The following is a 23,798-nucleotide window of genomic DNA, read 5'->3' on the forward strand; positions in this document are numbered from 1 at the left end:
TTTGGTTGCCGCGCCACCTCCTTTTTTCCTCCTCCGTAAAGACACTCTTCACTTTCCAGCATGTGTGCTGTTAAAGGAGACTTATTTTTGGCACCTCGACCTCCCCAATGATGTCAGAGCACCATATGTAAAACATAAAATAAAATTTCGAGCAATGCGATCAGCTCGAATAATGACAGAAAACTTGAGCAATTCGGAGATCGTTTCCGGCAACAAGTGGGGCCTTTTGACCCAACCCTTTCCTCTTAACCCCCCCCGCGTCCATGTGTCTGTCGTCATGTCTGTTGTCCCTTGCGTTTTGCATCTGATTGTATTATTATTTTTTTTTTAATCATATGCCACCTATATGCCAACTCATTAATTCATGTCCACGTCATATGCCACTTATATATGTCTAACTCATTGGTTAACGGTGTTAATGTCATGTTAGAAGAATTAATAGTGTTAAGATATCAAGGACTAATGGTTTGAAACGAACATAATTTGAAAGACCAATACCATCCATTTTAAATTTCAAGAACCAATGTCAAATTGAGTCTAAATTTAAGGGATCAAAATTTATATTAACCCTATAAATTAAAATAGATTACACGATAAAGTAAATTTTTTATTTAGAATATGAGGTAATACTCCTCCGGCCCTTAATATAGGATCCAATTCTTGAGTTGATTTTGGTCTTAAATATAAGACTCATTTATCATATTTATCAATTTTCTCTAAATTACCCCTATGAATACTCTCTCAATCATAATCAAGTAGAAGAGGAAGATGGGTATTAAGAAAGATGATTATGGTGTTTTAGGAAAAATGTGTTACTTTTCTTATAATTACCTAACTTACCTAACTTCTTCAATCTAATTAAATTGGTTAAATATGTCTTATATTAAAAACCGGAGAAGTATTAAATATCATTAGACTTTTGTTAAAGTAGAAAATATCAGTATTAATTAACAGAAATATTTAAATTATGGTTTGAACACATTAAAATAATTAAAACAGTAAGAATATTTTAATTATAAGAAAATGAAAAAAGAAATTGTATTTTCCTTTGTAGAAAATACTATTAACAACATAAGATGACAATAAAAGAAAATATAAATATAATGCAAAGTTTGAATAAAAATAAGTTACAAATAAGACAAATATATCTACAAAAGAAGGCAAAATGTTCAGACACAAAAGACAGTAAACCTGATGATATGACTAACCAAAACAATAAAAGAAAAAAAACTTCCATATTAAAACATTAACGATACTAATAATAAGAGATTGTTTTAGGATAAGTGATATATGCAAAATTCTCATGTCTTACATTTAATTGACAATGGCACGTTAAGTATATAAAGCGAAGTACATAAATTTTCTCCAGAGTAGAAACATAGAACTCAAAATGAGAAGAGTAACGAAATAGACAGCATCCCTTCCTGACCATATACAAATATAGAGATATTAGGGATTGGAAAATATAATAGGAGGCTATGTCCTTGTGCAAACTAAATGATTTCCCCAAAACATAAGACCATATCTTATACAATTACAACAAAGACTATTAACTTTAAAACAAAAATTTCCACGGAAAATTTTTTCTCCATATGAAATGCATTTGAGCTCAAGCCATATCTCACACTATTACAACATCAATGATATATAAACTATCATTTATTTATTTATTTATTTTGGCCAGAGATATACTACCTCTGATTCTAATTACAAAACTTTGTTTATAGTCCACAAATAAAACCTTATAATTAGGACCAGAGGTAGCACAAACTATCATTTAAAACCAACTCTCACACATGGTCATGTTTTAAAATGCAAATGTCACTCACTCTAGTATGCATTATTTACTAATTAATGTCTTCTAATCAAGTATGTCGAAGTAATAGCCTCTTCAAAACTCCCGTCTTATTTAACATCTGTCACCGCCACTACTGCCACCACGGCCACCGCCACCGCTGCGGCCACCGCCGCGGCCACGGAGACGCCAAAAAATAGGCTGACCACCTGTTACGAATAAAGCTGATGTCTTCTTGGGAGTAACATTGTGGATTATTGAAATGCTACAAGTTTGAAAACACATAATAACATTAATGGCTCATAAACAGTTACCACAAGAGGACTAGGTTTTGGGGAATATATAATTACCATGTCTAATGAGTCAACTTCGTTAAGATCGATGATGTCATACATATATCTCATGATGTAATATCCACCTTCTTTATCTTCAAGTTGACGACGATACTACAAATCAAAAAATAAGAGTAGCTGGAATTTAAAAAACATGGGAATGACATAACCATTTAAACTACTTGCATTAAGGTTCAAACTAGCTACTTACCTTTGGGTATAGCCATTTTATGTTCTCTCCTCCAGTGATTTGGTACGTCACAAGGGCTCTATTATTAAATATTACATAAATTAGATCATTGATTTATAATGTTGCAAACCAAAGTTTTACAAAAACAGATACTTACTCGGTGAATACTTTCTCAATATCATCGCTTTGTTTGCCTCCGAGTGAATCAAACCAATGAATGATATTCGAGCCTGGGCAAACAGCACATAATGTCCAATGGTTCCTATAATATATTAGTTAATGATTAGAATATCATATTGTTTACGTGAAAGTTTGTTGTAATCGATTATTTACATATTAATGGTGAAAACTTCTTACCCTTCACGAATTGGTGCAAGCCAACATTGATTATTGCCTTCCTTGATAGTACTTCCTATGTAAGATATCTTGTCTTCTCGTGTATGCCCTACACCTTGAATAGCATTTGGACACAAAAATCCAAATCTATCCACAATTCCTCTAAAGAAGCAAAGTTCGCAGCAAAACCTATCAACTTGCATGCCAATATGTGAGTTGTCTGAGAGAGCTAAATACATACGTACGTTTGGTCTAGAAAGGAGAACAAAGTTACATACCTCACAAAGAGTTGGATAATGGTTATGGACAGCTCTTGCATGCTTAGGAATTTCATGACATCTTGCTCAGTAATATATAAATAATCTTGCTTAGTAATATAGAAATCATATCCTAATTGAGAACCCATCATCCCACTATACTTATGAATTGTGATGGGAAATATAATTCTCCTACACTGTACAGATAGTATTCTTAACGAGTCAATGTCCCTAACAGTATGTGAGTGTGTATGTTGCTGCTCACTTTGGGAAGGGAAGAAGGAGTTATTTGCAGCAATGTCACCTTCTGTAGCACATCCTGCAGTATAATATTAAAGTAGCCATTAGTTAATGCAAAGTACCTTAGTAAGTAGTAGAGCACTTTGTAAGCATCATATTGTTAATTTTATTTCATATCCCTCATGCCTAAGTTATAATAATAATAACAATCCCTAAAATCTTATACACTATTGATGCTACTCACACATATACGCATGCATGGATGATACAGTCATGAAGATGATTAGCATTGGGAGAATGTGTTTGAGTTTACATTGTTTTCATGCTCCTTTATCAGACAGTTTCCTTGCCTTTTTTTTTTTTGGCATCTAAATCGCAATTGAAATCTGAACATAAAAACACGGTAGTAACAAACTGAAACATAGTTCACTAGCTACAAGTGAAATGCTATGTGGCTTAGCTTGATGATGTTAAACAAATCCAAAAATCATGAACTTGCTATGTCATCTACAAGTGAAAAGAGAAAAGATATTTACTGTTACTATTATTATTAAAAAAGAGAAATGTTAAAGGAATTAACAGGCGCACAAAGAATATTCGTTCATTCATATATATTCATACATGTGTGCGTAATGATTCTATTGAAATTTTCAGAATTTGCATCCATCTGATTAAATTGCATCAATGAAAAAAGAATGGTGATCACACTTTACCTCGGCCACTCCTTGAAAAATCCAGACTTTGGAAAGGATCGGAGAATCGAACATTTTTCATATTGGTCCATTCATCTCTAAGAACATAAATTCCGCTCTCTTTTACGGCATCTCCAAGCCCTGAAAGCGGACAAATCTTTACATGATTCCATTGATTTTCTTTAATTTCTTTATCCACATCGACATTCCATATATAATGCATAATTATATGATCCACATCATATCCCGCAGTCGGTAGCGGCAGGTGATATCCATACGCCATTTCATCATTTATGAACACTTTTGTTAGGATCGATTCATGATACTCCATTTGTTGAGCAATAGCACAAACACAGAGAGATGGGAGTTGGTGGTCACGAAACCAAAAAGAAATGGACCGTCCTTTGTTACAGTGATCGAACCATTCCGGGATGCTTCCCCCTGGCACACAAAAATAGTCTGCAGAAGGGTAGCCATACAAACCTTCAACTTTAATGTTGATGGGCACTACAGATGCAAGTAACTCCTGCAAGTCAAAAGAAATGAAGTCATATAAATATATATAAATATATATATGTAGAACTTTTTGGGTGTGAATATCAGAAAAGTGGAGACAGAAATTGACCTTACTCAATAATAACTTTTTGGACTCTGAACTCATTGATACACAATCTTCTGCCATCAAATATGTTATGCTAGGCGGAACCTTTTCCACTTCTATTAGATGCTTGCATTGACGGAGCTTAATTATTCCCAAATTTTGACAATGTTCTATGCATGCGGGCAAAATTGTGAAATCATTGCCGCTCAAGTCCAAAAACCAAAGATTGGGGAATGAAGTAAGATAAATTTGAAGGCTCTCATTGGATATATTACATCTTTGTAGTTCAAGATGTCCTATGTTTGGACATATCATTGACTCCACTTCCATAAGCAACTCTTCGCATCCTTCAACATCTATCTTCTCAAGTTCTGGCAACAAAAAAGTGCTACTTGGTAGCTTCATTGACCTAATTCCCTTGCCCGTAGTGTCATCTCTAACATGTGTTATCTCTACAAGTTGAGTAAGATTTTCAACTGATGGAGGCAATTGATTTATACCAGTTCCAACCAAATTCAACACTTCTATTTTCATTTCACGAGTTGCTATTTCTGGAAAGCAATTCAAACTTGAGCACATCTTCATATTCAGATAATAAAGAGAGGGTGTATTCAATGCACTTGGAAAAGTCGTAAGCTGCGCACAGTTACGTACATCCAAAGTTCCAAGTTTTGCTAATTGCCCAACCGAATTATCAATTTCAATCAGATTTTTGCAATTACGAAGCCGTAACTCCTTTAAACTTGAGAGGCCTGATAAATCAGGTATGTGAATGATATACTCGCACCCTTCAAAGTTCAAAACACTCATTTTCATATTCTGCGTTATCTGCGATAACCCAAACCATATATAAAGTCTAATTAAACAAATGATGAAATACAAGCTAGCCAACCAAATAAATACACATAATATTAGGGGTGCTTCACTTGCCTTACTGATTTCCGTTGAATTGAAACAACTATCTCTCACATTGAATTCAACAAGATCCTTTGCACGAAAACCACGTGGCAAACTTGATGAAGGGTATCCTGGCCATCTCAATACTGCTAAACTATTGGGAAGATATTTGGGACCTTGTGAAAATTTTGTATCGTCAAGAATAAGAATTTTGAGATTGTTCATACTCTTGAAGGCTCTTCCATTCCATTTTACTTCTATGCATTCGGACCTTTCAAGTTGAATTATGATAATAACTTCATCTGTGCCCTTTTAAACCAAAAATAAATGAAAATAACAAAACATTACCAGTTCATATATCTATAATAGTACATAGAAAAAAAATTAAATATTCGAAGCTCCAGAAGTGTTAAGGGTTTCCATGCTATAGTTACATGATGGGGGGAAAAAAATTCGAAATCAAAATCAAAACGACGAACCAGATAGCAAACAATGCAAATTGATGATTGAGCCATGCAATAATTCTGAATTCTTTTTTATATATAAAAAATAATATTCTTTTTGCATATATATATAAAAATCATTGAGATGAATTATATGCATGCAGTACTTTAAAATTGATGGAAGGGGCAACCACCCTATTGCGCCACTAACAAGCAGGTATGAACAAATGCTAAGACCGAGAAGATAGAGGATATCCAAATCATTTCACACCTTAAAATTGTTAAAAGATATTTGGGGGCTTTCTCAAAAATTTAAATTACCAAAGTTAAGCTTCTCTGTCACAATTTATTTTAGGAAAAAACTTAGGTAGTTCACCTTATTTAGTTTATCCAATTAAATTAAGGCAAGTAGTTTTGAAAATTTTAATTGCGTTGATAGTTTGGATTACAAAATTAATAAAATAATTGTTTTCAATTTGACTGGACAAAAATATCATAAATATATAATTTTTACTCTATAGATTCTAATAGACTGTCCTATATTATGATCCTCACTTCGATTCAGTTTCACCCTTATAAGCTATAAATAAAAGCGAAAATTTTCTATCATCATAGAAAAGTAGTCATAATGAAAAATGATGCAATATTACAGAACCAGAAAACGAATTCTATAACAAAAACTCATGCATAATTATTAGCTGCATGTCATTTTAATTTTTATTTATTTTTCTGGTTTCTCTTATTTAGACCAATTGTCATATTTTAAAAGAATATTTTTGGAATAATTTTTCATGGTAATTTCAGTAAGGTTAGGTTTCATCGCATAGTTGATAGCATGTAAATATATAACACAAATCCGTATAATTTCTTATCCCTATAACACGAATATTGAGAATATTAAATACCATATAAACATCGATAAATCCTTATTCAAAATTAAAACCACGACATAATAAGCACAACAAAATAACTTTAGAAATTGATCAGGTCAAGCTTTGGGTTAATCTTATTAAAATTTCATGCATATGGCCTGGTCTTGTTTTGAATTCTAAGTATTGTCTTTCTACATTAAAAACAAATAAATATAAATCTCATTAATTGTAATAAGAAAAGTAGATAATTTCAATTAGTGCCAGACTTACCTCATTTCTCTCCAAAACACGCAAGATATCTTTATTTGACCATAGCCTACTGCGTTTTCCTGGATCTTTTGGTGATTGTAGACGAACGATGTCTCTCCCCATATCTTGTACTAGATCGTGCATTCCAATACAGGCCCCATAAATCTTTATAAGGCATTTGTCTTCCAACACTCCAATATGATAATCTGGGTCAAAATCATGAGCAATTGCCACCATCTTTTTGACATATTCCAATTCACGACCTTTGTAGAAGCAAGCAATATCAAGAAAAGCTTCTTTTTCAAGTTGTTGTAAGCTTTTATAGCTTACTTCTAATATTTGTTGAATCTTACCATGAGGGATGCTTTTACATCCATCCAACATAGATTTCCACTCACTTACATTCTTACCATACAAATCAGAGCCCAATATTTCAAGGGCCAAGGGAAGACCACTGGCATAACTTATCACCTCATTCACAACTTCTGTGTACCTTGGATCATCAACTTGCATCTTCCCAAAGGCATTCCAACTTAACAATTCAAGAGACTCTTCATGATTTAATCCCTCCATTTCATATCTTCTTTCAATCCCATGACTCTTAAGTAAATGTAAATCTCTTGTTGTTATAATGATCCTGCTCCCCCGACCAAACCATTCACATGCCCCAGCTAACTTTCGTAACTGTATTCGTTCATCTACATTATCAAGAATCAACAGAATTTTCTTATCTCTGAGTGCTCGTTTTATGAGTTCAACTCCTTCATCAATGTCTTCAATTTCTATCTTCCGCCCTAAAATTTTTGAAAGCATTCTGGCTTGCTGTTGTTCTAGGCCATGTTTTCCAGATCCCCCTTTGATATCTCCAAGAAAGCACAAGTGATCAAAATTATCAGCAATTGCATTATACACAGCACGTGTGATTGTTGTTTTACCCGTTCCCCCATTTCCATAAACTCCTATCATGATGACCTCATCATTTAACCCAATTTGCAGTAGATCATTTATTTTTTGCATACGAGAATTTAAACCAACTAGATATTCGGCAACATCAAGAGGGTCCCTTCTGATTATCTCAAAGATGTGGTTCACAATCTCTTCAATGAGTTTATGCTCATAATCTTTCCTGAAAAAGCAAACAGATAAATTTCACTTAATTCTGATTAAATCCATCCGATTCATTTTTCATATGCATGCGTAATAACTATAATAATTTTCTTCTATTCTAACCTTAGAAACTAGCTAGGTAAAACATTTAATCAGAGGGGGGGAAAAATAAAAGTTTTGAAATGTGAATCACCTTGGATCATATGATGAGCCTTTAAGATTAGCTACTTCACGTAGTGCACGCTTCCAACTTTCAACCTCTTCTTCATCAGCCTTTGAGTTTTGTTGATGTGTAACTAGTGCTTCTCCATATTTTCCTCTTTGATGTCTTACTACAGAAGGCTCCACATCATAAAAAACTGGCCAAACTAGTCGACCATTTTCCTTAATACATTGATGGATTTGGACTAATTCCTTTAGACAAAATGTTGAGGAAGCATACTCCTCAGAAAAAACAGTAATAGCCATCCTAGATTCTTGGATTGCTCTGAGAAGCGTCGGTGTAATTTCTTCCCCTATTCCTATTTCCTGATCATCAAAGAAGGTGCGAACTCCCTTTTGATTGAGCTCTTTATTCAAAGTTCCTATAAAACCATGACGAGTATTTTCACCTCTAAAGTTGAGGAAGACATCATAAGTCCACTGATAGTGTATCGAAGATATTTTTGGTCGGCGTGTCATAATTATTGCTTGCACTGGAAAATAGAAATCAACATGTTAGAGTAAATTTAGAATGAAAAGTGATCAAGTGTGATGATAATACAAGTTGCCAATAACCAAGCAGCTGTATTGTATCCTGAATCAAATGGTACTAGCAAGAAGAAAGGTGAAAGTTGCTTGCTTTTCTCCATCTCAATCAGGAAACGAAAAGATCGACGACGAGCACAGCAATTGGGTGAAAGTGACTTTTTGTTTATGCGCCTAACTAGCTTCGTTTGATATTGAAGACAACTTTGTGTGTAAGATCAACCAATCTTATCAAACTAGCTTCTTACAATCCAAATCTCCCGCCCATCAATTTTCGAACGTTGATATATTTACGAAGCTTCCTAAGTTATTTATCGGGGGTTAATCAATCTAAACCAAAGGAAATCAACATCGTATTATTCCTCTGATAACATTCGACAAAGTAAAACAAAATTACCTGTTCAGATAATCTTCCTACTTTGATCAGTTGGGCGAGTAGAGCCACCAAGTTTCCTCCCCTATATGTCAAGTGTTCAGCTGCAATTCCCAAACCTCACGACATCCCCGAAACTTCTTCCGCTTCATTTCGTACACCTAGAGGGAAACGATTAAACGTATTCTATGCAAGTTGTAATGACGTCCACCAACTTGTGCATTTTAAATTTATTTTATTCGCTCTTAGAATATTATAAGGTAGTAGCATTTGACTAGAGAAAAGTCTGTCTAACAAAAAGACAAAGAGAAGACGAAAGTTAAAAAGGCCGAACAATTTCAGAAGTAAACCTCGACAAGTGGAGCCACAGGAAAATATGTCTTGCAAAATAACATTCCCAGGAACAACAATAGAGCACGATGGCGGGAAAATTTGTGTACTTACAAAGCTGAAGCATTTGAAATGCAGCCAAAAAAAAATTCAAAATACAGTAACGAGGAAATAGGAAAATCAAGACATTGCGTTTTTGTTCATGAGCCCAGCCAGCTTGGTTATAACATAAAGGAAATCACTTCTTGACAAACAATAATGGAAAAGCTAAACAATAACACGTAAACGATTAATATTTAAACTGTCCATTTGTAACTTGAAAGCTTGCTTTGCCGTATTGCAGAATGAAGTTGCTACTATGGTTGTTTAACTTTTTATCATCTATTAAAATCTAAACTTGCAGTGGGCGCTAGTTATCACGAATGGCTGCGTTGAAGAGACAAGCGGATCAAATATTCTGGCACCGATTCATATTATGGGCAAAACGAGGAGATAAAAGCTGCAAAACCCAACCCGCGTTTCCCATTTAATCAACTGTTTGCCTATTAAAAAACTATAATTATAAATCAGAAGAAAAAAATATGATACACCTCTCCACAACTCCAAAAAAAGAATTCCGCTCCTGTATAGCCCAACCTGTAAACATCTCAACTGAATGCTTCACTTGGTTATGACCTAACACACTAAACTCATTAATTTCACCCCTCTCTAACCTGTACACTATACTTGATATCACAATACTAGCTCATACAACAAGCCCTCATCACACATGTACAAATAAATAAATACTCACAGCACACCATCTGGCTCCTCTCATTTCCTTGCTACTCTTTCAATGAGCAAAAGAAGAGGGAAAAATTGAACTAAAGAACGAAAAAAAATTACATTTATGACTGCCAGAAGACATTAGGATCATCGCTGTACAAAGACAAATCTTGAATTTCCTGGTTAGCAACATGGCGATTGACAAGACGGGACTGGATGATTTTGCACAGGGCAAGACTAGAAGGAAGAATCCACCATTCACTTTCATCCCTGCATTTCCCCAGTAAAGGGCAAGTGCATTTAGATATTTGCCAAATATTAGCAACTTCAGAAAATATTCAACCTCATGTCAATTCAATTTTACCGGTAACATGCCATATCAGATGTTGAAAGACACTTACATGCTAAAACTCCAAGATTTAAAGTTGGAATGCATTTTATTTGAGTTTGCTGTATAATGAATCAATCCACAAAAGAAGGCAACTACCTGCAATTAGAAGTAAAGGTTAAAACAAATATCTGGAGATGGGTAGTAACCACTGCTTTCCCAAACAGAAGGATGAAAGATAAGAGGTTGAGGAAAACTCACAACATTGACTAAGGATGTCAGATTCCACAGGGCATAAAGACGAGCAAGACCTGCAGATCTTCTAGGTCCTTGACTAAACAAAGCATTGATTCCAGATGGAAATGGAAATAGCACGCCAAGCGGAAGGACAAACAAAACTAAGAGGAAGTTCATCAGGGATAGAGAGTACATCTGAAGCAAAGTGAGCAATACTAATATAAAATCTCCGAGTAGCAGTATAGAGATAACCAGACCAACTAGATCCTGAAAGGAGGAGAGAATCAGGTAAGTGCCATCAACATGAATTTCGGAGATACAGAAAATAAAGTGGATGGTAGAAAGCATTTACTACCTGATGGCCAATAGGCTTTGTATTATAGAATATAAAACTGAACGGATAATATATAGTTATTTTCTCTTTGAGCGCCTTCAAGCTCTTGGTATTTAGAATACCACCAAGACTCCTTCTAGGTACTATCAGCTGGTCGTTACTGGTCAAGTTATGCACTGGGTTTCGGCGAACTCTAAGGAAACTGCACATAACAAAGCAAAATAAGTCAATATTACTGTAAATCTGCCATCAAGAAGAAACATAGGAATTATGATTACCTTGACTGATTGTCAGTTGAATCATCATGATTATGCAATAATGTGCTTTCATTCTCAGTGGCATATGCCACAAGTCCAAACTGGCAATATCCAGAAGCCGTTGGCTGGAACCATGCAAGATCAACACGCACACCATATGTTCTCAAAGTAGGATTAGCATAGAGATCTAGCCAGCTAATAACATGCCTGAAAGTTACTTTTAGATGTCCACGGCAAACAATGCGCAATTGAGCATTAAGACCAGCCACTAGGCGGTACCATATAGTTGGCGGAACAGACTAAGGGTAGGCAAAAATATAAAAATTAGCCAATAAATCAAACACAAAAAATCAAATATCAACAAGTCAGATAAAAGCTAAATTTTGAGTGAGCAAACCTGACTCATGATGCTAGTAAGAATATTATCGCTATTGAGAGAGAAAGGTGCCATGTAACTTCCATCACCCCCAAAAATTATAGACATAGGAAACCTTTGATGAAGACGGGGAGGGAGAACAGATCTTTTCTCATCCCCGCCAAGGAAGAAGTCCAAATAAGCCAGCAGCAGATCAGGGGTTGCAGCTACCTTGAGCCCTTCATAAAGTGCTCTGGAGCGGCAAGAACGCAAACAAGCATGATCATACTCTGACCGAACAAATTCTCGAAGTTGTTGTAGTTTCTTTCTACGACGTCTTTGAAGCCAAGACCACGCAAGAGGATATGCAAGGATGCAAAGGATGCTGTAAATAGACCCTTCCCACCAGTCATAAGTAGCTAAACTATTAATCTCATCCACAAATCTATTGAAGGCATCTTCAAATCTGCATGATGAGCGACATAATAATAAATTATAGAACCAATTTAAATTAAATGCATAATGTAAACTAGAAACATCCGGCACTGCCAAGAAATTAGAATTTTTCACATGAAAGTTACATACACAATATCTTTTACTTGCTCCGGGGGACAGTGAGGTAGATGCCATGGTTCACCAAAAGTATTAGGGCCTTGGAAATACAACCTGTGCACGTGACTCTGAGACTCCTCACTTCTATTTGTTTCAATGATCTGAAAGATAAACGGAATATTATGGTAAGAGTGAACCGTAACATTGCACTAGTTCCAAAATGGGTTTCTCATCCATCAGAACAGTAAGATTTGTGAATTTCACAAGGAAGATGGTAATAAACCTCATTCAGTGATTCCAGAAATGGGAAAGAATGGTGGTTTATTCGAGTCTCATCTCGAGCAGGGGCATGGACTGGTATATCATCACCACCAATGTATTTCATTCGCGCAACACTGAGAACTAGAGCTAACAGGATGAGGAGACCTACAAGAAGAAGACTAAAAACCCAAGGCCCACCAAAAGTGTATACCAACTCTTCAAATGCTGTGTTACAATTTGGCATGTGATATCTGTCAGACGTGCACTTGTACGGGCAAGGAGTCTCTCTCACACCACCTTCCAAAAAAGTAACAACAGAATCAAACAAAAAGTGGTGCAGGGACTGCAATCATTTATCATCCAAGAAAATGGAAAAGTAATACACACAAGCCCCACTAACCAAAGGCAGAACAACAACTCCAGATATGTAGAACCACTCTGATAAATAATTTACCCTTTCTTTTTCTTTCCAGGAGTGAGAAAGCAAAGTAATAATTAATACCTCGAACAGGAACAAATATGGCACGATGTGGAAGCTCATGAGGGGGGCAATCACGACAAAGTGATTCATCAGATCCACTGACATTTTTGAAAGTACCAACAGGGCATTCCTGCAATAATATGCATAGTTAAGACTCTAGCAACTGAAAGATGGAATGGACCCTTAATATCTCTTCTCAACAACCTATATACAGGAACTGCAGATTAAAGTGGCTAAACAACACATACGAAAATGCAGCATACCATTTCAAACTAAATTTCAAGGCATTGAACCACCTTATTTTTCTTTGTTTTTTCCCTCTGTACAGATGAGAATAAAACGCAGAAACTAACCGATGCAGTGAGGGGAATTATATCCGAGCTGGCATCTAATGACTAGGACCCTAACATAACCAGGGACCACATCCAAAAACTAAAACGGGCTTCTTTCTGAATGCTCCTCTTTGCCAGAGCATCAGCCACTTTGCCATATCCTCTAGGTATGTAATCCATAGTGACGGTCCAATGAATAATTATTCATTTGTTCTCAATAACAACCACTCTAATTTTCTAAATCTCTTTACTTCATGCAAAATATTCTAAGTACGAAATATCATAAATAGCAAACCCACCTCACAAAAGATACCATATAGCCCTTTGGGACAGGCCCTTCCGCTGACAGTTCCATTTTTACCTGAAAGACCCTTCCCCCCACCGAAGCCTCCTCTGAAATCAGAAATAAGAACTCAGAACCAAACCACTCTCAGTAGGAGAAAGTTCATAAGTTTGCGCAAATATCTGCTTAAAGCAGTTAACCACAACCAAAAAGGGGGAAATCTTGAAAAAGGAGGCAATGTAATATGCTACAAGGGAGCAATTGCAAGTACGAAAAGATGCAACAAAATTTAAACAATCAAGAGTCATTCAGCAAATTAAAAGAAGTGAAAAAATGGAATGAGAGAGGAAAAAATATTTGAAGATCGGCTGGACAGCCATAATGGACATGATGTCACATAGAGATGCGGAAGCACATCCAACCCTGAAATCATATTTAAGTAACAAGTGCAGACAATACTGATCTAACCAACCGCAATCCCTCGAAGAAAACAATAAAGAAATAAGTAAACCAATTAAACAGCTGTTATTTCCAAAAATGATGGAAAAATAATCAAGACATCATCCCGTGAGCACCATACTGCATTTTAAAATACCTTTCAATCTACAAAGAGGAGAAATAAAACCGTTAGATTATCTTCTGAAAAAGTGTAACACCAACCATCTAATTGACCATAGGCCAAATAACATCGTCAAAAACATAGCTAGAAAATTAACATATAAATATCATGAAACTGCCTCCAGATCAAACGATAAAAATTGCCACAGCATATCAATGAAAAGAAACAGATTAAAATCATCCACCTTGAGAATATAATTTCATGCTATGCGCGTTTTACATGGATGGGCAATACAGAACTCCTAGCAACGATATGGTAACCTCATAACTCATCAGACGCATGATGCACAAAACACGCAGCAGATATTGATAAGAAACATATTTTGCTATATATAAACCTGGTAATAATACTTCCTTTAACATTTGCTAAAGGAATATATTCATCTCCAACAGGCAAATCAGGCCAATGAAAGTGAATCCTTCCACCTCCACCACCTCCACCACCACCAGGACTACCGTGCCCTCCATTGGTTGATATCATAGAAAACTGACCAAGCACTAGCATCTGAACAAACAAAAGAATGGTTCCACCAGATCCACCACCAGGACCAATGCCCAAAACGAGCCTACCTTCCTGCTCTCTGATATCTTTTCCAAAGCTTTCTCCATCAGCCCTCAGTGTACCGTTCAAAGTCAAGCTAGACAATGAGTGCTCCAAAGAACCCATCACTGTCAGAAGTCAGGAATACACCTGTAAGCAAGCAGCTCAAACCTAAAAGAAAATTAAATAAAATTACCAAGCCTGAGTTCAAATATGACCAACTTTTAATTCATAACTTACCAATAATGCCACCACCTGCAGTTGCACCAGCTAGACTATTATTCCCACTGCCACTGCCAAGTTGACATGGCATATCCGCATCACCATATGTGGTACCACCCTCAATGAAATTGCCATTATAGTATCCCTCCCCACCATTCCCCCCGTGTCCTCCTCCACCACCAAGACCATTCTCAAAACACCTTCCTCTTCCCAGCCCACCAGTACAACCTGCAAACAATCCAAATAAGGATTTTATAAAATGATTTAACTCTGCATTAAGTGATCTATGAAATTCTGTAGGGGGCATAGCCTCTAAAACCAAATATGTTACCAAGCCCAGATACGCTGATAACTCCAGAATGATGCACATCTACATTTCTAACCCAATGAAGATGCACAACAGAGCCAGTTATGGTTCCTTTAACAATGACTTCCTCAACCCGACAGATCTGGGGCAGTAATCAAGGCCAAAAATTGTAAGGAATAACAAGGCCAAACCCTTGATACATGAATGATCTAGATAAATGGAAAAATTTAATTCTCAAAAACGGCTAAGGCTAATGAAAACCTGAAGAGTGAAGGCCAATGTCGAGTTAACATTACAGTCCTCAGGGGGATGAAACAATTCATCTGGACAATTTTCAAGTTCACAGTACAGTTGCGGTCTCCTGGCATTTTCAAAAATAAATATTAAAAGATAGTTTATGCTTAAGTATTATGCATGAAATAAACTCATAATCTTACATATCATCATCACCAGAAGCCTCTAAAGGACCTCTTAGAACAGATCCAGGCCCAACCTTCACATTTCAAAATGAGTTTCATTGTATCAGTACACAAATAATACCACAAAAAGAGAGTTTGAAGCTCAGATATCAATTTAAGAGATAAAATGTTGCAAGTCATAACTACCCAGCAAACAGAGGGAACAAAATACCAGTTATCTTGCTAAGTCCATTACATGAACAGCATGTGCGTTATTTAGTTCATATAGTTATCAAACTCAGCGTTTGCTTTTGACATAGGAAATTATTAAATTATTATTTTCTTTTGGCGGTCAAAAAGGAAAAGTTTCTGAGTGGTGTTATTAAGCATTAACACAGCAAAGAGAAAGATGAAGAATTATTTCCCAGTTGTCTAAATGGATGTTAAGAAACAGTAAAGCAAGAATAAGAGCTGCCTGATGAGCCTTAAACTTACATTGATACCATAAAACAATGACAATATCAGATGTTGTGCTTCAATAAGATTTCCGGGTCCAGTCAAGTTTAAAAATCCTTGTCCATGGACACCTAAATTTGCATTAGAATGAATAATAGATGATTCCTGATCACACAACAAAATGGGGCAGCTTGTCAGACAATAACAAATATGGATTATAATTCTGCAAAAGGGACAAATGCACATGATAATTACCTTGAGAACTGCTAAATTGCTGGCTTCAAGCAAGGACGTTGCAACAATAGAATCACCATTACCATCTATGAGAATCTTGGAATTCAACATCAAGTGAATCTTGACAGTCATGCGCAGAGCACCATAAATCTAATTGGAAGAGAGATGACAGAAGAAAATGAAAGAGAAGGCATTGTCATTGTCAATGTTTTAAAACGCTAATCTGATATGGATACTGAAGCATTGTGATTTCGTCACATCAACATCATTCCTAGTTCTATGTTAATGCAAAACAGATGCGAAAAGAACCGGAAGAAAACTGAAATATATATCAAATATCAAAGACAAAATATGCTATTTAAAACAATACTTGTAATCATATAATTTACATGGAGACTTCCCATTCAACTCTCTCTAGTAGGCTATAGTAATATTTTGAGATAAAATTAGTTTGGGCGATCATAAAAAGCTTTAATAATGGCACAATAAATAATTCGGCAAAGAGCTTGGGTCCCTGACAAAAAGGCATGCAGCTCACTTAGGAATAGATGATAAAGAGCATAAGACATGTAAACATTTTGAACCCTTTCTGGTGAGTATGCTGGATTGAAAGAGAGTAGAAAAGGCTTCTGAGTAGATGTCATATTTAGAAAATCTATTTCAAATGTAAAAAAAATATGTCCAACGACTCTTACCCACCCCCCCCCCCAAACAGAGGGGGGGGGGGAAAAAGAGAGAGGAAGTTAAGAAGCCCAAAAAAAAAAAAAAGGAACTTAGAACTGACGATTCTTAGCCGCTTCTCAAATAAAGAATGAACATATGAGTGCAGCACAGTTCAAACGTGAATATATTATCATAGGAGAGGAAAAGGCAAGTGTGTTTGTATGCGTGTGTTTTTCCAACGAGAGGAAAGTATGTTACGCTTGCCTTGATCACAGAGTCGCTCATTAGAAGCTCTTCTGCCATTAGCTCAAACTCTGATGAACCGATATGAGCAAGCCCAAAGCTCAGGACAGCACCATTGGTCATACGTATGAGTCCACCAACCTGCAGATTAGAAAGAAAGTATAAGAAAACTAGGAGACTGAAGGGCCTTAATATTTGTACTACTGTCATGCTTCATACTTTTGTATCTCCTTTTTCTTCTCTTTTCTGAAACCTCATTTCTATCAAAATCAAAACATTTGAAGAGGAGCGATAGACTCAATGCTTCAATCACCTGAACTCGGCTCCAATATAGAGGAAACAATGCCTTGGCCTGATTCTGGACATAAACATTTGTCCAAAGAGGCAACTTAGGAAATTCCAGCAGAAGTGTGTCAGTCTGTGTAGTTAAGTTATGGTTGCATATATAAAGACTCCGAGGAACAGCATCATAATATGTCCCTGCAGCACCAGCGTTGCTAGAACATCCAAAGCTCATTCCTCCTGAGAAGCATAGAGCAGACTTCTTTATCATCAATGCACATTATTCTTACCATAAATAATTTGTCCCCTGAGCTTAGACAGACATCCATTAAAACATAGAGAACAATAGAGAGGTATAACGAGAAAAAACATTTCCCCGGGGGGAAAAAGCTGTATCGCACCATGCACTAAGAATATTGTATCATCATGTCTACTGAAAACTTTGACTGAAACTCTTCCACCTCCACCCCCAGCAAATCCCTTCCCTCCAGTGGCACTGATCCTGCCAGTTCCAGTCCTGAACTTCACAGAGGAGATGATTAATTGCAAACTCTTACATTAGGACAAAGCAGCACAAAATTATCTAGGGTACAAGTGAATAATAATGGCTCACAAAAAGGGTAACAAAATGCCACAGAAGAGCTTTGACCTTGGTGACTTTCAGGTTACGACAAAACCACCTAACCCTTCAAGGGCCAGGTGAAGGGTGAAATAATCAGCAACAGAGCCAACAATAGAATAGCTGACCAGCATAAAACGACCTCTGCAATAAACATATCCTAACAATTTTTCCTTTGCATTAAATCTTTTCTTCGATTTGCCTAATTTTTTCCTCCCAAAATATTGAAGGCACAAAGTTTTGTGCATCTAAATTAAATTCCCTCATTTCTTTTATCAGCCCAAACAAACTCGTAGGAAATCTTGCTTCGTAATTATATTCTCCTTACCATCCATCTAGAGAGCTTACGATATGCAAATGCACCCAGATTTTTTTTTTTTGGGGAGGGGGGAGGGGGAGGGGAAGCTGACAGTCTTATTTATACGCTTTATAGCAAAAGCAAGTGACAGTCAGAAGATCACAATGCTACGTACAGACAAGTGGTTGCCAATGGCAAAATATATAGTCACTGCAAGTTTTCTCTATATGTAGCCCATGACGAAGGATATAACATCCAGAGCCAAAAACCTTGACTAAAGCCATGAGTTCATCCTAAACTGCCAATTACAGTTGTATTGTATTCTAAACTAAAAGATGCTAAGCATTTTTCTCTTCCCACACCGCACTACAAAATCTGAGAATCATCTACAAATGATCATAAGTGAATATGCAAATGCACCATTTAAGCAATAAGGACGATGAAATTACATTCTATGAGCCCTGATAAATATGCTGCCACCGGAACCTCCTCCACCCTTCATCCCCCCATCACCTCCATCAGCCAAAAGGTCCCCCGAGACTTCTATGGAATCCCTGATTACAAACTTAATTCTCCCCCCTCCTTCACCTCCATATTTCACTTCTTTGCTTGTGGTCCCACCCTTACTTCCGTAACTCCACGGCTTATCCAGCGAAGACCAGGAGTAAGCATCTCCTCCCCAAACATCGCCAGGAAGTTTGGTATTGTCCGTGACACAAGTAGCACCCCTCCCCCCATGCCCTCCACCCGCACCTTGAGTTCCCGACGGCGTCCCACTCGTTTGTGCCGGCGGTTTACCTGCCAACCCGGTCACATTTATTACCGACCCACCAAGCAAGCTAGCGTTCTGAGACTCCACTAAAACCGTCCCCGCAATAATCAACGAACCACTGTGTAAACTGAATTCCCTGCTAATGTTGATCAATACTAAGCAACCTAATACTGGGCAACTCAAACTTACATTAGAAAGTATATGTAAACTTCCCTTTCCTTCAATATAGATATCCCTATCGAAAATCAAACTGGAATTAAGCTGGCAGGAAGTATCCAGAGAACCAGTTCCCTTAAGATCCTCTTCGCAAGAAAGAGACGGAAGGTCAGGCAGCGGCGGAGGTGGAGGAGGCGACGGGGGAGTATAATCGCTGTACAAGGAGTCAAAATCCGAACCGATAATGGAGAAGGTACCATCGCCGGAAGCAGCAGTGAACCCACAGTATGCTATGAAAACTGAGAACAAAATTAAAAGGAACGAACCCAAACAATAAAGGGCGCGAGCCATTCAAAAGGATCAAACTCATCAGAAGGAAGATGGGACGGTGGCTGTGTAAATCAGAATAAATTAAAGTATGAACTGTAGTAGAATTTATGTCAGAATTGAAACCGGAAAGGAAAACGACGGTTTTGTTGGTGCCATTAATTACGCTAGAGTGGATACAGAGAAGCTTGGATTTTGGAATTAGGCGAAAAAAATAGAGAGCCGAGAAAACTTAAGGCAGAAGAGAAGCTTTGGGAAAGTACATATGGCGTCAAGCGAAGCGGGAGAGGGGAAAAAATAATGCGATGACGAAGAAGGAAGGCGAGAACTGAGAAGGCGATCATGCGCATGGCACGTGTGCCTCTTTTTCGCTTTCAAAAGCCGCGTCTTTTCTCACCGTCAGATGTGGACTGATTTGGACCCTCGCACTCTGGTGAAGCCCATTTACTTGAGCCTAGGCCCATAAAAACATCCTTCTGGATAAAATATTAATATTTGATTCCCAAAAATCTGGGTTTCCAGCTAAAGGATTTTCCCCATATTTAATATGAATAAAATAATACGTAGATATCAATTGTTTTGACTGTTTTGGGTATCATGGATGTGGCCGTGTAATTTGGGATGAGGAGGGAAGATGGATTTGTGGCTTCAAGTGCAAGCTCACGATTGGAGCAAAAGATCTCAATGTGTACCAGTCTAGAGGATATCAAAAAATAGTTGAACTTGTTTAGATCCGCGATGTATAAATATTTTCATGTAAGTTAAGATAAAACTTTCTTTACATACTTATCACGTATTCTGTTAATAATTAATAAAAAGTTACTTAGAAACTATTCCAAACAAACTCGTCGTACACATTGAGATTGGCAAGAACTGATAACACGTGTTTCTAGATAGGATTTGGTCCTTGCTAATCCTATGGCCAAATCTTCTCATAATATGGATGTCGATTTTTGTTTTTTTGATCAACTCTATCTAGTGAACAGGAGGTGGATTTTGATAAAGTACTGTAATCCTTAGATGATGCTGTACTGTCAGTTTGAAAATTAATGAATTTCAATTTTGACTAAAAATATCAATTTTTTAGTGATCAAGTCATGGTTAAAATACGACGTGTTCTTAGCATAAATATAGGAAATAAATGATTAATTTATATCAATTAAAAAAATAGTTAAGTAAAAGCTAATTACTTATAAAAGTGTCTGTTTATTTTTTTTATGATATCATCCTCAATCATTTACATTGCAACTACTTATAAATGAAAATAGCTTAGCATATATAATCAATTATGACCGTTTGAAAAATATTAGTCCTTCCATGTTACAAGAAGTTTTTTTTTGTAAGGCGTTTTAATAGTTTCACTTCGCATTAGATATTTTCCCATACATGCCTATCTTTAATAAGGGTTTGTGAGAGAATAGAAATCATTATGATATTGAAATTTAGTATAGTTAATACGAGTAATATTAAAAATTATTTGAATGTTATGCAAAATTTGATGCTTTTAATTATTTTTATTGGTACTTATGATTTAGCTTAGAAATGTCTTATATTAAGAATCATATGGAGTATAAATTTAGAAAGTAAAGTGAATTAAAATCTTATATTTAATATCAAAATAAATTACATAACTAAATCTTATATTTCGGGTAAGAGAGGTAATATTTGATCTCCGAAGTATGTGTTTGTCATGATAAATTATTTTCATCACATTTTGTATGAATAAAATGATATGTAGATGGCAATTTTTTTTTTGTTGAACAGCCTACTAGCATTAAGATATTGTCTATTCAAAAAGAACGGTGATTATGATAGAAAATAAAATATTTTTTTATAAATGAAAATTAATTTTTGACGTGTTCATCTAAAGAATAATAATAAAGTTGAATTAATTAATTTTATATATTTTATTATTCACTATAAAATGAAAATAGACATTAATTAAACGACCCCTTAGCTAGTTAGCTTTGACCATGATGTACAAATATGAATTCCCTTTGTCCATTCCATATCATCAAATGCCACATTTAATGTTTTTTTCCCCTGGCCAAGAAAGGAAAGTGTTTCTCTCTATAGGACTATTATATAATTCTGAATAATCTCTTATTTGGCACTTGTCTCCATCTGAAATCTGGCACCAATTAATTTAAACAAGCAAAAGCTGAAACAAGTGGTGACCACAAGGACATTGAGTGGTTGTGAAACAAAGCCAGCCCACCTGGGTCTCAGTTTTGTATTTATTAAGTGTATGATTGGCATTTTGAAAGAAACAAAAATAATAGAGTATGATAAATAATAAGTTTAATAATTCGTTCTGGACCGGATATATACTTCGCTACTACCTCCAGTTTTAAAAGAGCTACTTGAGAGATTTTTTTTTTTTTCCGACATTAGGATTAATATAATTTTTGGTCGATAAAATTTATATCTATTTTGGTTTTAGTTCTTTAAATTTCAAACAAATGATTTGAGTCCCTAAAATTTAATTTGCCATAGAACGTTAATCTCCTAGAGATATAACAGTGTTAAAATCTACTAAAATATCGTAAACAGCATTAAAATAGTGATGTGAACTCACAAATAACATCTACTTGAATCTTGTATGAATAACAGAGGATTTAAAAAAAGGAAAAAAAAAAGAAAAAGAATAGGTTCTCAAAACATAGTTATTTAGCCCCATTTTTCCACGCTATTCTTTTAAACAGTTTTGCTCTACGTAGCGTTTTAAAAACCTATCTCCACTGTACAATCATTTTTTGCGTTGTGTTTTGAGGACTTTTTGGTTATGTGCTGTATGGTGATTCCATATTATTACTTTAATACTGTTACGACGTTTGAGCAAATTTTAACATTGTTACACTTTCATATATCAATATATCAAGACAGACTAAATCTCAAGGCCTAAAATCATGAGATGGACTAAATTTCAAGAACTAAAATATAAGTTTGAAATCTGAGGACCAAAACCAAAAAAATTGTATTAACCTTACTCAATATAAGATTCTAATTACCAATAGCGATTGGGTCTAGTAAATTGGATTAGTCTTTTACAACGTGATAAACTAAAATTTAAATTTCTACTAGGAGATGTGCTTATATTTGATACCCCATAATATCTTAAAAAGATTTACCTCCAATACAAAAAGTTTGCTTAAAATTTTATATATAAAATATTTTAATCTATTTTGTCTCACAAATTTATATTTTTTCCAAACCCTCTGTACACATATCAACACACAGTTTTTTATAAATAATTAATTTAATTTTTTTAAATCAGTTAATTAGTTTTTATATTAAATATAAGACTCAAGAAGTATTATTTTATTGTCAGGGTATAAATAGTAGTATTATTTGTGCAGCCACACTCTCACACTTTGCGTAGAATATGCGAGAAAATTGGAAAAGACAACAATAGAGGAGATGGGAAAGTGAAGCCATAATTTCTTGTCTTTTTAGTGTTTGGATAAGCAGAAAAAAAAATAAAAAAGATTAATTTATAATGGCAATATCACTCAAATGGTTAAAAAAAAATGCGAGGTGTGATTTTAAAGAAATTTATTAAGAAAGACTTATCTAATTCACAATAATTCAAGGCAAAATTTTAAAAATAAATCAAATATTATTATAATTTCAAATTCAATCAATCAAAGGTTGTGTTTGTTTTTTTAAAACATATTTTTATAAAAAAATAAATAAAATAGGTATAATTTCTTTTTTATTTATTTATCTTCAAACCCAATTCCTCAGTTGACCTTTATTTTAATAATTTTTCATCTACTTTTTCGTTACATAAAAACGGTATAATTAATCAATCAATATGATGAAGTTGAAATTATTCTTCTTATGGATGGATAAAAAATTAAGCAATGACTTGCAAGTGACATCATTCCGTTGCTTAAAAATAGAAACAAAAATGCATTTCAAAGTGCAAGCCTATCATCTTCACACACCGCCAATGATAATTTCTCTCCATCCAGCTTTCACACGCAACTAAAAATAGAAACAAAAAATGTTAC

General features: G+C 35.4%; 2 protein-coding genes across 2 annotated transcripts; both read right to left on the reverse strand.

Annotated features, from left to right (window-relative positions):
* Positions 1 to 1,905: 1,905 nt before the first annotated feature.
* Positions 1,906 to 9,236, reverse strand: LOC114727658 (TMV resistance protein N-like). Its single transcript, XM_028914348.1, has 12 exons — positions 9,156 to 9,236; positions 8,205 to 8,706; positions 6,926 to 8,030; positions 5,374 to 5,649; positions 4,468 to 5,271; positions 3,864 to 4,368; positions 2,932 to 3,229; positions 2,675 to 2,842; positions 2,475 to 2,579; positions 2,339 to 2,396; positions 2,146 to 2,241; positions 1,906 to 2,004 (listed from the first exon to the last, which is right to left on the reverse strand). Exons 2-12 carry the CDS (start codon positions 8,690 to 8,692, stop codon positions 1,906 to 1,908), a joined length of 4,002 nt encoding a protein of 1,333 aa, XP_028770181.1. The 5' UTR covers positions 8,693 to 8,706; positions 9,156 to 9,236.
* Positions 9,237 to 9,954: 718 nt separating this feature from the next.
* Positions 9,955 to 20,081, reverse strand: LOC114727687 (uncharacterized). The gene is made up of 21 exons (XM_028914384.1): positions 18,977 to 20,081; positions 18,012 to 18,127; positions 17,642 to 17,850; positions 17,350 to 17,469; positions 16,444 to 16,572; positions 16,228 to 16,353; positions 15,772 to 15,827; positions 15,596 to 15,695; positions 15,359 to 15,476; positions 15,046 to 15,255; positions 14,603 to 14,933; positions 13,663 to 13,756; positions 13,053 to 13,161; positions 12,573 to 12,847; positions 12,323 to 12,450; positions 11,780 to 12,203; positions 11,404 to 11,681; positions 11,147 to 11,327; positions 10,816 to 11,058; positions 10,628 to 10,713; positions 9,955 to 10,496 (listed from the first exon to the last, which is right to left on the reverse strand). The coding sequence occupies exons 1-21, from the start codon at positions 19,804 to 19,806 to the stop codon at positions 10,349 to 10,351; spliced, it is 4,311 nt and encodes a 1,436-aa protein (XP_028770217.1). The 5' UTR covers positions 19,807 to 20,081; the 3' UTR covers positions 9,955 to 10,348.
* Between the last annotated feature and the right edge of the window lie 3,717 nt (positions 20,082 to 23,798).

Source organism: Neltuma alba, unplaced genomic scaffold (genome assembly GCF_004799145.2).
Source record: "Neltuma alba isolate B1F8T4 unplaced genomic scaffold, ASM479914v2 tig00012505_pilon, whole genome shotgun sequence".
NCBI classification, from domain to species: Eukaryota; Viridiplantae; Streptophyta; class Magnoliopsida; order Fabales; family Fabaceae; genus Neltuma; species Neltuma alba.